At 39.7% G+C, this 14,974-nt stretch overlaps 1 protein-coding gene across 2 annotated transcripts in view; it reads right to left on the bottom strand.

The window, feature by feature from the left end:
* Positions 1-14,974, bottom strand: part of ATAD2B (ATPase family AAA domain containing 2B) — a 170,462-nt gene that overhangs the window by 93,557 nt on the left and 61,931 nt on the right. For both annotated transcript variants that reach the window (XM_030555339.1, XM_030555340.1), the window contains exons 13-16: positions 14,619-14,707; positions 14,085-14,244; positions 11,162-11,252; positions 4,691-5,002 (exon numbers count right to left, since the gene is read on the bottom strand). In XM_030555339.1, coding sequence (XP_030411199.1) covers positions 4,691-5,002; positions 11,162-11,252; positions 14,085-14,244; positions 14,619-14,707 — 652 coding nt within the window. The remainder of the gene's footprint in view (positions 1-4,690; positions 5,003-11,161; positions 11,253-14,084; positions 14,245-14,618; positions 14,708-14,974) is intronic.

Genomic DNA, 14,974 nt, shown 5'->3' with positions numbered 1-14,974 from the left:
CCATGGAGTTTCCAGGCTGTGAGGGACTCAAGGTTCAGATGACGCAGATGGCCATGGTCCTGGGAGATCAGGTCTGGAAATGGAGGTAGACAGATTGGTGTTTACACCAAGGGTCTAGGAATGTGATGAAATAGTGCTAGCAGGGTCAAGCCAGGGCTATCAGGATGACTCATGCTTGGTCCTCAGCAAAACCTTGTGTATGAGAGGAAAGGCATAGAAGAGATGACCCATCCAAGGAAGGAGGAAGTCATCTGCATGAGACCCAGGGCTCTGACCTAGGAAGGAACAGAACTGAAGACACTTCCTGTTGTGCTTCATCGCAAACAGATCTATCTGGCGATTACCCCACTTCTGGAAAATGGCTTTCATAATATATATATGGATGGACCGCTTGTGGTTGGAGAACAATGTGCTGATGTGATCCGCTAGCTCGTTCTGTGATTCCAGCAAATAGGAGGCCTCGAGGTGGATCGAGTGGGCTATGCAGAATTCCCACAAGCTAAGTGTTTCCTGGCACAGGTGAAAGGACCTCACTCCTCCCTGCCCGTTGATATAAAACATCACTGTTGTGTAGTTTGTGAGAACTGACACACACCTGCAGGCCACCTGGGATTGGAATGCCTGGCAGGTCCAGCAAATCGCCCTGAGCTCCCTGGCATTGATGTGTAACAAGAACTCTTCCATAGACCAGAGGCTCTGAGTTCTGAGGGACCCCAAGTGAGCCCCCATCCCCAGTCCATCGACGAAGTGACTGTGACAGGAGACACTGATGTTTGAGGTCTTGAGAATGGAACTCCTACACACACTGCCAGCAGATCTAGCCACCAATGGAGGGAGGCAATCACTGATGAGAGAACTGTGATGACTGTGTTTAAGTGGTGTCAGCTTGGTGAGTATACAGATGCCATCCACAGCTGGAGAGGTCTGAACCTAAGTCTTGCATGCTGCATCACGTAGGTGCATAGACTCAGACTGGAAGGGACCTCGAGAGGTCATCGAGTCCAGTCCCCCGCCCTCATGGCAGGACCAAATACTGTCTAGACCATCCCTAATAGACATTTATCTAACCTACTCTTAAATATCTCCAGAGATGGAGATTCCACAACTTCCCTAGGCAATCTATTCCAGTGTTTAACTACCCTGACAGTTAGGAACTTTTTCCTAATGTCCAACCTAAATCTCTCTTACTGCAGTTTAAGCCCATTGCTTCTTGTTCTATCATTGGAAGCTAAGGTGAACAAGTTTTCTCCCTCCTCCTGATGACACCCTTTTAGATACCTGAAAACTGCTATCATGTCCCCTCTCAGTCTTCTCTTTTCCAAACTAAACAAACCCAATTCCTTCAGCCTTTCTTCATAGGTCATGTTCTCAAGACCTTTAATCATTCTCGTTGCTCTTCTCTGGACCCTCTCCAGTTTCTCCACATCTTTCTTGAAATGCGGTGCCCAGAACTGGACACAATACTCCAGTTGAGGCCTAATCAGCGCAGAGTAAAGCGGAAGAATGACTTCTCATGTCTTGTTTACAACACACCTGTTAATGCATCCCAGAATCACATTTGCTTTTTTTGCAACAATATCACACTGTTGACTCATATTAAAGCTTGTGGTCCACTCTGACCCCTAGATCTCTTTCTGCCATACTCCTTCCTAGATAGTCTCCTCCCATTCTGTATGTGTGAAACTGATTGTTCCTTCCTAAGTGGAGCACTTTGCACTTATCTTTATTGAACTTCATCCTGTGCATAATGTCATGTGGCGCAAGAGCTTCAAGCAGTTTCTTGCTGTGGTAATGGAGTGATTTCTGAGGCTCTCTATAAGCATCCCTATTGCTTGGAAATGTGCTTCTGGGATGAAGGCTCTTGTTTGAACTGAGTCACAGATCGACTAATGAACTCTATCTTTTGAACACAGGAGAGAGTAGACTTCTCTCACATTTATTAGCAGGCCTAAATCCTGGAAAGTTGACTGTATTAACTTTATGTTGGACTCCACCTGGACCTTGGTCTGACCTTTGACTAGCCATTGAAATAAGGGTACACCTGAACCCCCTCTCCTCAAGACAGCGAACCTGAGGAATTTTCTGTATCCCTGAAAGATTGAAATATGGAAGTAAGCGTCCTTCAAATCATGGGCAGTGTATCAGTCCCCTGGTTCCAGGGAGAGGATGATGGAAACTAAGGAGACCATGAGGAACTTTAGCTTCTTCATGAATCTGTTGACCATTCACAGGTCTGGACTCGGCCTGAAATCACTGTTGGCTTTCAAAATTAGGAAATAATGGGAACAGAAAGGTCTCTAAAGAGAGATGGGGATGCGGACAACTAAACTGAATGTTGTATCCCAGTGCTATCATGCATAGCACCCAGAAATCTGAGGTAATACGGGCCCATGCCTGATAGAAATGGGATAAATGGTCCACAAAAACTAGTGAAGCTGGATCCCAGTTCTGTCCTTGTACGTTATCCTTGAGTGTCTCATTGAAAGGCCTGCTCAGACCCTGCAGAGTGTCGGGGGGAAGGGAGAAGACAGGTGCGGACCAGGATTGGTGCAGAGGTCTTCTCCTAAAGCCTCTGCTCCTACTGTAGTCTTGCCAGGTGGGTGCTGGGAAGAAAAGAGGAGCCAACTGAGGCATATCATCATGTTTCCTCAAGGGTGTCATGTATAAAGCCCTAAAGACTTCAGGATGGCCCTTGAGTCCTTTAGACTGTGTAGCTTGGAGTCAGTCTGTTCAGAAAAGAGTGACATACCCTTGAAAGCAAGGTCCTGTGATGACTGTTGAACCTCACACTGTAGGTCCGAGGACTGAAGCCCAGAGCTTCGCATTGCCACCACTGAGGCTATGGATCAAGCTGCAGCGTCCACGGCATCCAAGGCTTGCAGGGACAACCCTGCCACAGATTTGCCTTCTTCCATGACAGCAGCAAATTCTTGCCTGGACTCTGTGGTAGTAGCTCCTTAAATTTCAACAGAGTCCCAGGAGTTAAAATTATACCTGCTCAGGACTGCTGATTTGCAAATCCTGAGCTGAAGGCCACCTGTTGAATAGACTTTTTTTTTGCTGAAGAGGTCTAATTTTTTGGCATCCTTGGCCTTGGCACCTGCTGACGCTGTCGTTCCCCACTCATTGGCTGCCGACACCACCAAAGGCTGTGGTAGATGGGTATAAAGGAATTCACATCCTTTAGCCAAGACAAATTATTTCTTTTCCATTTTCTTTGCCGTTGGCTGGAGGGATGCCGGGGTATGCCATAATGTCAGTATGGGGTCCATAATAGCATTGTTTAGTGACAATGCCACTCTTGAACGTCCACGAGGGCCTGGGAGTACTCCCTGTTCTCCTCCACCTCAATACCCAGGTTTTGAGCCACTTTTTTGAGGAGCTATTGATGTGACTTATAATCGTCCTGGGAGGGTGTTATGTCTGCTCCCACAACAGCCTCATCCAGAGAGGATGACACTTGTACAGGCAGAGGACACTGTTCTTCAACCTTGGCACTAGACAGGTTGCGTGGTGTCGGGTGTTGATATTTGGCATCGATCTTGGTACCAGAGCCTGGATCCCACTCCAAGAGGAGTGGTGGAGGTGTTCTGGGCTCTGACACCACAAAGTATAATCTTCTGGAATGTGATCCTTGCATCGGAGGAAAAGCCCAGGGGTTCTAGAAAGGCCACTACACTAGTATCTGCCACTGTCCTGGAGGCCAAGCCAAGGGTGAGATGCCTTGGCTTGGGTCTATGGTTGGGTAGTGCCAGCTGGAGTTATGGTGCCGGTTCCTGAGAGAGATGTATGACTCCGCCTCCCTGTCAGTTTCTGAAGATTCTTTCCTGGAGACCAAATTGCAACGGTGCCGACCAGTGCAACTCCAAGGGGCACCACAGCCGATCCGATGGATACCACTGAAGGAAAAAATTTCCGGTGGTGGTGCAGAGGGCAAGCACACATCTACATTACAATGGACACAAGCAAGCACTGGAAGAAAAAGGGGTTATTTGTCTTCACTTTCCAGGCCCTTAATGGGTAGGTTGGGGGATAAATCATGATCTCCCATTTGCTAACAAAATGTTAACTCCCACCTCCAATCAGCCCATGATGCCAGCCTCCATCAACCACTTGCTAAATTTTCAAACAAGCACTACCATGCCTTCTCACAGGCTACCCATCGTGCTTGGGAGAAGCTCCTCATAAACGTCGGCTAAACTACCTCATGATCCTCCTTCAAATCCCTCTTTACAACTCTCTTTTGCCGTAATGCCCACAAAAAACTGGACAACAAGCCACTGCTGTGTCCATACCGCTCCCAATCACGCTGACCAACAGCATTTCATTGTCTGTCTCCATCTATCGCCTCGTCTTAACTTCGATTGTAAGGCCTTTGAGGCAGGGGTTATCTTTTTGTTCTGCGTTTTTACAACACCTAGCACAATAAGATTCTGTTTCTTGACTGGGGCTTCTAGACACTACAGCATTACATTAATAAATTACAATTATTATTATTATTATTACAATTAATTATATGTCCAAGTAAAATAAGCAAATCAAAGTCAGTTCTGGCATAAATTGGTGCAAACTTGATTCATTACATTTCAGGCTTGGAGTAGGATAAGGATGCTGAATATTTTCCAACCTACAACAGAATAATTAAGAGCAAAAAAAATAAATAAAAATAAAAATAAAAATAACTAAGTACCTTCTCTTTTGTCACCTTGACTATATTCGGCATGGGGAAATACTTTGTGTAAAACCACCAAGAGGTTATTGAAGGTTCTTTCCAGCAGTGGCCTTATGACAAGGGATAGTGCATGTCCTGAAGACATCACGGCACGTTGGGAAGCAGGCACAATATTCTGCATTGCATGGTAAAAGTCTTGTGCGCTGAGAACTATTGAAGAAACATCAAGCTGCAGTTTCTGACTGCTTGCGTAAATCTGAGGATAGCGCCGTCGCAAGGCAATCAAGGCAGCCTCAGTGCAAAGTGCTTTTATATCAGCTCCACAGTACCCTAGTGTACAAAAAAAAAAACATACATATGTTCTATAAAGAAGCACCAACATTTTGCATATGTAAAAACAAGCTTGAAAGTAAAAGAGCAGCCAGTTGCACTTCATTGTCACAGACTCTTTCACACTGCATCCAGTGAACAGGTACTGTTCCAGTGCAAATTAACCCAGGAACTGATTACAGCTTAAGAAGCAAAATGTTAAACCCTTATTAAAAAACAATGATACCATTATCTGGACTACTCTCAAAGATCACCAGAAAAAAAGATAACTGTGGATAGCCTATGGAAGAAAGGCAAATGCAAATACAAAATAGCACCCACTGGTATTCCTATACAGCAATGCGATATGGCAAGAAATTCATATCATGTCAATATCAATATTTTCCAAGATTTTATTATAGAATGTACTATAGCTTCCCCCCAGCCCTGTGTCATCTCTATTCCTTTTCTTCTTTATAGTCTTTGTTTTATACATGAATGCATCAGTTGCAACTGTAATTGTGTGAAACAGAATTGTAAAAAGTTATAGGGATGCCTACGTACAAATTGTGATTTTTTTTTTTAAAGCAGCAAATGGTCCAGATGAATTTTAGAGACTAAGTACATATATCCACAAAGCATCTGAGAAAATGGAGGATATTAAGGAAAAATATTTAATCAGAGCATATAAGTAGACAGGAAAATTCCCTCACCTAATTCGTTCTTCATAGCTGCTAGAAGAAACTAAGGTATTACTGACAAGCACAACACTCTTTCTCTCTGTCTTTTTAATTTTATAACTATAGTTGTATGGTGAAAGGTAGCAGAAAATCTACTATGCTGTTGTAGTGTTTTTTATTCATTCTATTTTCTGTTTAGAACCTATAGCTGCTTAATCATCATTATTTAGAGCCATACATGCAACTGTATTATATAGGTCTAAAACTTTTAAATAGTTTTTTGTGGTACTAATTGATAGTTTTGCTGCTTTCAGGACTAAAACAATTGGATTTCTTATACTGGTATGCGTCTATCCTTCATAACAACAGATGTATCTATTTTAGTGCATTTTGTTTCACCGCTGCTGAAGTACGGAATAGCAATTTTTAAACCAATTACAAGATTATTCTCTAATAGAAAAATTTTATAGTGTTTTAACCCAGCATACAGAATGATACAATTAACAGCGATATAATGTATTAAATTCTACTCATTTTTATAGATTTTTATAGAATCTATTCACAATTTTTAAAAAATTGGCCAAGCATCCTTTAAAATTGTATATCAAACTTTTTTAGACCACTTTTTAGGAAAAAAATTCATAGTTTCCCTGCTCCTCTTTATGTTTTAGGAAGGTCCGCCGGCAGGCACAAAACCCTCATCACTGAAGTTGTTTATGCTTGCCTTCCTGCCTTGTTCCTCTCTTACTGTGCACACACCAGCCCACTCACTGTGTTTCAGGTCTATTACTGCCTCTGGTAAACCCCCATTTACCAGGCCTGCACCACCAACAAAAAAATAAACATGACAATACAAAGTGTTGACAGATGCACATAGTAAACAAACTGGGGGATGACTAAGAATCTCTCCCCGTTTTCTAATTTTTTAGTCATATTAATTTTAAGGGCTAGTAATAAAAGTAGGTAAACATTTTTAAGATGAAAATGTGGTTTTAAGCTGATGGTGTCCCATTAAATTCCATAGGACTTTTCCATAAAGATTTGAATGTGAGTCCAAGTATGTGATTATAGTCAGAACATTACCATAAATATTGGATTCCATACACAAAACTTTTTTGAATAAACTTTTTCCATTTTGGAAAAATGGCTAGTAAAATGGTAAAAAGTTATAACTGTGTAAATAATCACAATAGTTGAGTACCAGATTAAATTAAAAACTATCTTCCATTTCACATTAATAAGCCATAGCTCAAGTGAAATAAAACAGATTAGATAGAAGCAATCTTATTGTCCCTCATTTTGTTAGAGGATAAATCCGTCATTTATTTTCTTACAGTTAAATAACTTTAGGTGGCTTCTGATTAGAATTCATTGTTCAGGTAATAAGGCCCCAATTTTACAATTACATCCATGTTGACAGACCCTAACACGTGGCAATCTACCTGCAGGGTGAGGGCACTCACTTGTACTGGGTAAATTAGAATTTGTGTTATACACTAAAGGCTGCTTTGCCTTTTTAACTTTGTGTATTATTTTACCAGTTCACAATGCTCCATTTGCTGACAGAACAGCACAATAGACTGAACAAATGAGTTTGGGGAAAGCTAAATCAAAATTGTTAAGCTCAAACATGCATTAGGGTTATATTGCTCCTCTAATCTCCCTATTATCATAAAAATCCTGTTTAAGCATCTCTGACACAAATTAAGACTCAGCAATCTAAAGCTATGTCCTTTCCGGTTCTTCTATTAATAATGTTATAATACTCCTTGCAAACAGTCTTTTTTATCATAGCTTGTATATCTCCATGGAATTCCAAATAGGAAATTGCCTATGGCCTCTTTTGAAAATTAAATTCTCAGGTGATCAGATATACAATTAGTCTCCAGTTCTATTTTCCTATTTCTCAGAAGCAACTGCATTTGAAGAGTAATAATTCATCTTTTCCTGAAGGATTCTCTTGTGCATACTTGTAAACTCATTTAAGTGACTGACAAGACAACTGCAAGAAAATATCTTGCAGAACATTATAGGTTTTTTAGTATTAAGCAAATACATGCCATGCCCAGAAGATGTAAGAACACAAGTAAGTTGCCAAGGCTGAATAGGAAGCATGGTTTTTCACTCTAACCTTGAAGGAACTCATTTTATCCCCAATTGTCACTGTAGTAATAAAACTAAATTTTAATGCATTTCCTTCTGCTTTTTAAAAATCTAGGAGATACTGCTGAATTTGGGGTGGGCTTTCCCTGTGATAGAACAAAACTAAAATAGTTCATTCTGTGCTCCCTACCATCACCAGATTGTACCAAAGAAGCGTTTTTTTTGTTTTGGGCACAACTTTCAGGGAGAAATACAGTAAGGAAGCAGGCTCCCAAACAGCCTACTACAAAACATGCATCAGACTTTTACAGAAACTTGCTAGTCATCTTTCCCTGTTTTTTCTCTTGGGAACTGATTTCTCCTCAAACTCTCTCCTCTCCAATGCCCTCCCCAAAAAAACAGTTATAACTATTTCTATGACAAGACAATGGTAGGATCTTCTTGTCAAATAAGGTCAAGATTTTGGCCTAATGTCATCATAAGCATCATTGTCAAAATTCTGTGGCACACTGCACAAGAAGCATGCCAGCACAGAACTCAGTATGAGGTTGAAGTGAAAGATACCACCATAGCTTTCTCACAACAGTGGGGTGAAAAAACCCCAAACAGTTATCTCTCTCCATCACTGTATTAAAATTGGAGAAGAAGAACCAATTAGTAACAAATTAACTCTTTTTCTTGTAGGTTGCTTAATTATGATAATGAACATGAAATAGAATATTTCTAAGAAGTGTCTTGACTCAGTGCTGAATTTCTTTAAAAACCTTGTTTAATATTATTTAAATGGCCTACCTAGATTTTGAAAGGATATACCTGATTAACAGAGACGGTGATGGAAGAGTTCACAACTTCGCTGTTGCTAATATGGTTTGCTTTCTAAAAGATTGAATTAACAAGACAACTGAGTATCCATTTACCTCGAAGGTAAATATTCAAAACAAAAATATGTACAAGAAACAGGCACAAGTCACAAACTTCAGGCTGGTTTGCACCCATCTCTCTCTCTCACACACACACACACACACACACACACACACACACACACACCTCTCTGCATGAAGACCATACGTTTTTCCTGTGCTCATGGCTTTTTCAGTTTCCCATCTTGTGGCCACTTTGGGAATTTAAAATTCCCACTAAAACTCCAAAGGTCTGGCCTTTTACATCACTTCAGTTCTCTCCCTGAGCTGCTGCACTCTTTTAATCTCACAGGCAGCCCATGGCTTAATGGTGTAGCCTTCAAGCCACTCCAAGAAGTTTTTTTCAACTATTTAACAAACCCAGATACAAAAGTCTCCATATGGCACACGTCATTTTTAAGACATCAACTCATGAAATCCATGAGAGTTGTGACAAAAATCCAGCCTTAGGAAACAACCTGCTATTGCCCTACAAGTCCTGGTTGTGTTTGTCTTATTTTTTTAAATAAATAAGCCCTGTCATTTTTTTTAAAATGAAGTTGTATGGGAAGTATACATCAACAAGCAAGCTATCCACTCTCATGACTGCTTCTCAGTAGAGGTCAGTTATATTTGTAGCATTTCGGTAGTTTTCTTCATTAAGATTCAGGTATTTTTAGGCGTTGCCATGTTCGCTAAACAGGGTAAAGGTAAAAATGCTGTACAAAAAGCCTGTTGAGTCTAGACTGGGTGGTGGTGGTGGTGGTGGCTGGGGTTTTGTTTTGTTTTTTTTAAAACTTTGTCCACTCTTGGGAACAAGAGCAGACTAATAGCTACTGCATCAGTGTGAAAAGAGGACCAAAACGCAGGTTCACATGGCTCCAAAGAATCTAGAAAGCCTGAATAAAAGGTTAGATGTTCGTGACATCATGAACAAAAATGATGAGGCAATCTCAGGGCAAGTGAGACAAACTAGACTTATTGTGACTGATGTAGAGACTATAGTAGACACAATGTTCTGGTCTTGGAAATGCTGGAAGACATTAAAGCTCCAGGATACAGAAAGGAGAAATTCAAGTGCACAATATTAGAATGGTGCAAGAACCAGACACACCAGATTCTGGGGATATTTCTTATTCTGGAAAATTAACAAATTTTCCCCCAGAACCAACTGGTTTTACTTCAGCACAAGGAATGTCTTGCAGTAAAACCTACAAAAGGCTGTCCTTGTAGTCTGAACATCTTAAAATATGTAATTGTATTCTCAAGGTGGACAGAAATATGGTGAACTTTCAAAGGAACAAAACTGGATTTTATCCCAGATAACCCCCCTCTCCCATTAAGTGGCACCAGGCCTTTGAAAAAGTCAAGCAGAATTTACATTAAATGAGTTTGGCACATGCTGTCTTATACCCGGCAAAGCTTAAATTGGAGTTTGCTGGATAGTTATATTTTCTCCTCACCAGAAGATGTTGAGGTCTTTGTGGATCAAAAGCGGAGGGATGCTGCTTCGAAGATGGTTGTCCCTGTGGATGAAGAGGATAATTCGGATGTACAGTAGCTGACTGAATGGACTGATGCTCAATTTTAATTTCTTATTTCTTTGATGATGGATCCCAATGAACAGTTATCTGAGATTATCCTTGTTCTGAGAACTTCAACGCTTGCCCGAGCAGATGGTTGACAGAGGATGTATCTTTATACGACAAATTGTTGTGAGGAGGTTGTGGTGTGTATTTTAGGGTTATTTCCCCCAGTTAAAAATCTCACTACATGAACATTTGTTTTTATTTCTGTCCTGCTTTTAAGCAGCTGGCTTGAACAACCATCCTCCCATTCAGTACAGCAGGTCTCTGAGTGCTCCAATGGTATATTTAAGATATTCATGGTGCCTGAGTCTAGCGGACAGAAAGTTTTTTGCCCTATGCCTGCCACATGGGTATATTATGCAGTAGTAGACTCTGGAGGATATATCTTAGCTTTAAGACCAGTGGTTAGTTTGCGAGTCTTTGTCTGAAGAGAGCATGGTAGAGATTCAGTAAAAGCTACTGAAATTTATTTTTGTCCACAAATAAGGCAGGAAAACTGTGCCAACCAATCTCATCTGTAAAGTTTTTAAAGGAATCTTTACCTAAAGATTCTGCTTCCCATGTGCTTTTATTTTTGTCGGCACTAGTCCTACAAAAGGACATTGGAGGTTATGTCAGGAAAAAACATTATCTACTGAATTATTACCTTCAAACTATTACTGAGTATTTATTCTGTATATTAATCCCTTTGATACAATCATGCCTGATTTTTCTGATTACAAATAAGGGTTGTAGAAAGCATAAAAGTCTCAATAAAAATAAAATTGAAAAATAAATAAAAAACAAAGCATCTGATGCATGTTCAGAACTTCAGAAGCAAGCGTTCAACATACTTTACAAGTTTTAAGGAAAGGTTTTATAGAAAGAAAAGGCATCTAAATGTGATAACACGAATATGGTACCACTCACCAACACATTTTTCAGCTAGCTCCCCCAAGAAAGGATCTGACAGTTTGGGGTTCCAGTCCCTGGTATGAATTTGTAAAATGTGCTTTCTTGCCTGATAAAGAAGTATTTCAGCATTAGCAAGTAAAATCAGCAGTCAACAGTAAATCAACATATTTCAATCACTTAGGTCACATATTCAAGAGGAGTCAATAATTATCCTAATTGTGTTGACACAATGTCACAGGAACATGTAGAAGAGTACAACACAAATTCTCAAGAGGAAAGGAAGTTTTGTGGCATAGGAAATCCTTGTGTGCGCCGACTCTCTTAGTAGCAACCACTATACTTCCAAATAAGATTTTCTGCCATTATCAAACGCCTCAGTATTTAAACTTTTACAAAGATAGTTTACTATTACAGAAAAATTCCACGAGTATTACACTTAACCAATCTAATCAACTAAAACTTGATTTTAACAGCCTACACATTAAATCCAATATCAAAAATATATTAATGCAACATGTGGTTGTGAATATAAAATACTCGAACTAAAATGTAAAAATATGTTCACACTGAAATTACAACTCCTGTTTTGTACATATGCAATTCTCATTATGATGCAGACAGCTAAGTGTATTTCTTCCCATATACACCTCTATCCCGATATAACGCTGTCCTCGGGAGCCAAAAAAATCTTACCGCATTATAAGTGAAACCACGTTAGACTGAACTTGCTTTGATCCACCGGAGCATGCAGTCCCGCGCCCCCCGGAGAACTGCTTTATCATGTTATATCAGAATTCGTGTTATATCGGGGTACAGGTGTATATAGTTATCTATTTATATTATCATAGTACTCAGCAGCCTCAGTCAGCATTCAGGCTTCACCAGGCTAGGCATTGTACAAATCCATACAAAGATGAAGTCATTTCACCAGATAGCTTACAGTGTAATGTGATTAAGTTACAACTGCAGTGGGAACCTTTCTGAATTTGCAGGTGTGTGCACTTAAATTCACAGTGATAATGTTGCTCAAATGTTGATTTTTTTTTATACATTTCCTTTTTAAAAAAAGTTAAATGCTGATACACAAACACAATATTTATTTATTTTACTGCTCAGTATTATTACATTCCAGACATGCATAGTTTCAAACATATCTGTAGGCCTGGAGATTTGCAGCTAGGGTTACTGAAATGACTTTGAAGTAATCTGCAAATAACAAAACGGTTTTATGTACTTCAACAGCTGATGGAAGCCCCCACTAACTAGGTGACGAGGGGCTTTCAAAACTTAATTCACCAAGCTTACCTTTTTTACTCGAGTCCCCAAAAGTCATGAGTCGCCAGCTCCACTATGATGCCTCTCACTCAGAGCAGAACTACCAAAGAGCTTCAGTGGAGAATGAAGCCAGCCCAGAGAAAGATCAATTAAGGTCTCCAATTTTTCACTTCTAAAAGTACATTGCATGGTTTTGAAAAAGTGAGGCATAGTGCTTTACCTTGTCTCTTCTCTGGGCCAGCTCCACACTTCAGTGAGATTACAGTACTTATGTCACAGCACAGAGCACACTGACTAGGGCAGTGGTTCTCAACCAGGGGTATGTGTACCTCTAGGGGTACTCAGAGGTCTTCCAGGGGACAACTGATCTAGATAGTTGTCTTGTTTTACAACAGGTTACATAGAAAGCACTAGCAAAGTCAGTACAAACTAAAATTTCATATAGATAATGACTTGTTTACACTGCTCCACATATTATAATACAGTAAAATTTAAGTACAATATTTATATTCCAGTTGATTTATTTTATAATTATATAGTAAAATGAGAAAGTAAACAATTTTTCTGTAGGTGTGCTGTGACACTTGTGTTTTTAAGCAAGTAGTTTTTAAGTGAGGTGAAACTTGTGGGTACGCAAGACAAATCGGATTCCTGAAAGGGGTACAGTAGTCTGGAAAGGTTGAGAGCCACTGAACTAGGGCACTGCAACAGACTATGAGCTGGAAAACAGACTTCAAGGGACCTAGCAGTTTTTGAACTGAGGAATCCTCTTTGCTTAGCTAGCGGGCATTTCTATTTTTCCAATTTGATTCTAGTTGGAAACTGTCTTAGAATGGTTTAGTAAAATATTAAATGCTTGTGTACAAGAGCCCCAAAGAGGAGCAACAGAGACCGTTTTAAAAATCCCTCACTACTAGCAAACTGCAACACAATTATTTGCTCTTGCAGATTTCAAGAATTCTGAGCTTTGCATCCAGTTTCATGCTACTTCTGTCAAAATGGATGAAACCATAACTATAATAGAATCAGAAAGTTAGTCCAGTGTTAATGTTTGCATAGTACTTTGAAGATATATAACACTGTGCAAATTGCTGTGTATTATCAACTTGTTAAACTCTCAAAATGTTTTATTTTGTGATGAAATTTCTCATGTTTAGTCTCAGATGAAAGTTGACACTTCCAGTGAGGAGTCTGAGGTAGAGGAAGATTTGTACTTTGTTGCTATGGTTTGCCTGGAGAGAGTCTTCTGCAAACCTGAGACAACAGGAAAGAGGGTCTGCTCAGTCTGCTGTTATAGATTGTTTTGGAGAAATTTCAATAAATTTAGTTGAGCTGTTTGAGTTGTAAGAACATATGTCCTATCTCAGAGGCATTAAAATGCCTTTTTTTGCTTGAATGACTTTTAAAACATTTTCAAAACTTTAAATGTACTATGAACTGAATTTTGCAGAGAGAGTAAGTGCCTTTGAGTTGTCTAAAGAATTCTAGTTTCCAAATAAAGAAATACCACACTAACAAAAGAACTACCAATGGACAAACTGTTACCATTTCTGAAACATACCAAATGCTATTTGATAGAGATCTGTATCAAATATGTGGATCTTCAGAGATACCTACTTACTTTACTCTAGAAATTTTTACATTATCCCTTTGTAACTTTTACCTTTTGATCAGGCAAGTTGAAAAGAAATTCCCTGTCAAAACGACCAGGTCTCCTGAGTGCTGGGTCTATAGATTCAAGTCTGTTTGTAGCACCAATTACGACAATTTCTCCTCTATTATCCAGTCCATCCATGAGGGCAAGTAGGGTAGACACTATAGAGCTAGAAGAAATTTTTCAAAAACAAACAATTTTTTGTAAATATTATCAAGGTCTCCTATATAACAGGCCATCAAGGTTGTCTAAATTAAGTTATGCCGTCCTCCCTGGGCTGCCCATTGTCCAATATCACTGCAGACAGAGTTTGCAAGGTGGTCTTGAAAAGGCATTGCATGGGCAGGAGTAATCATCACTTAGTCATAAACAGGACTTTTAGTGACCCTTTACACCACACTGGATCTTTCACCTAGTGTAAAAGTGCCAGAAGAGGGGCAAGGATCTAACCCAAGAAATAATCCAAATGAAGCTTTACAAAAAAGCTATTTTAAATTTACGAAAATAAAAACATAACCTGCAGTAGTATATTAAAAACATTACCTGTGAATCTGGTCTTGTCTACTAGAACGAACTGGGGCCAAACCATCTATTTCATCAAAGAAGATTATAGCGGGTCTCATCAAGTATGCCTGGTGGGTAGAAACAGGAAGGGATATTAGCTGTTAATTCCAATTTCTTCTGCAATGGAGTAAAAACAAATTCTCTTCACTATGTGCTGGTAACACTTCCACAGGCTGTATGTTAAAAGCTTGCACTGGGATGCTTTTTTAAACCCAGCTCTGAGAATCTGAAGGTTAACAACAAAGTTGTAATATTAAACCAAAGCAAGTCAGACTGTATTTTCCTTTACCTAAGGAAGATGGCACCAGTGCCATAGTTTTCCTGCACTCTTGAAC

Source organism: Gopherus evgoodei, chromosome 3 (assembly GCF_007399415.2).
Source record: "Gopherus evgoodei ecotype Sinaloan lineage chromosome 3, rGopEvg1_v1.p, whole genome shotgun sequence".
Taxonomy (NCBI): domain Eukaryota; kingdom Metazoa; phylum Chordata; order Testudines; family Testudinidae; genus Gopherus; species Gopherus evgoodei.
This window is presented reverse-complemented; position numbering and strand designations above follow the sequence as displayed.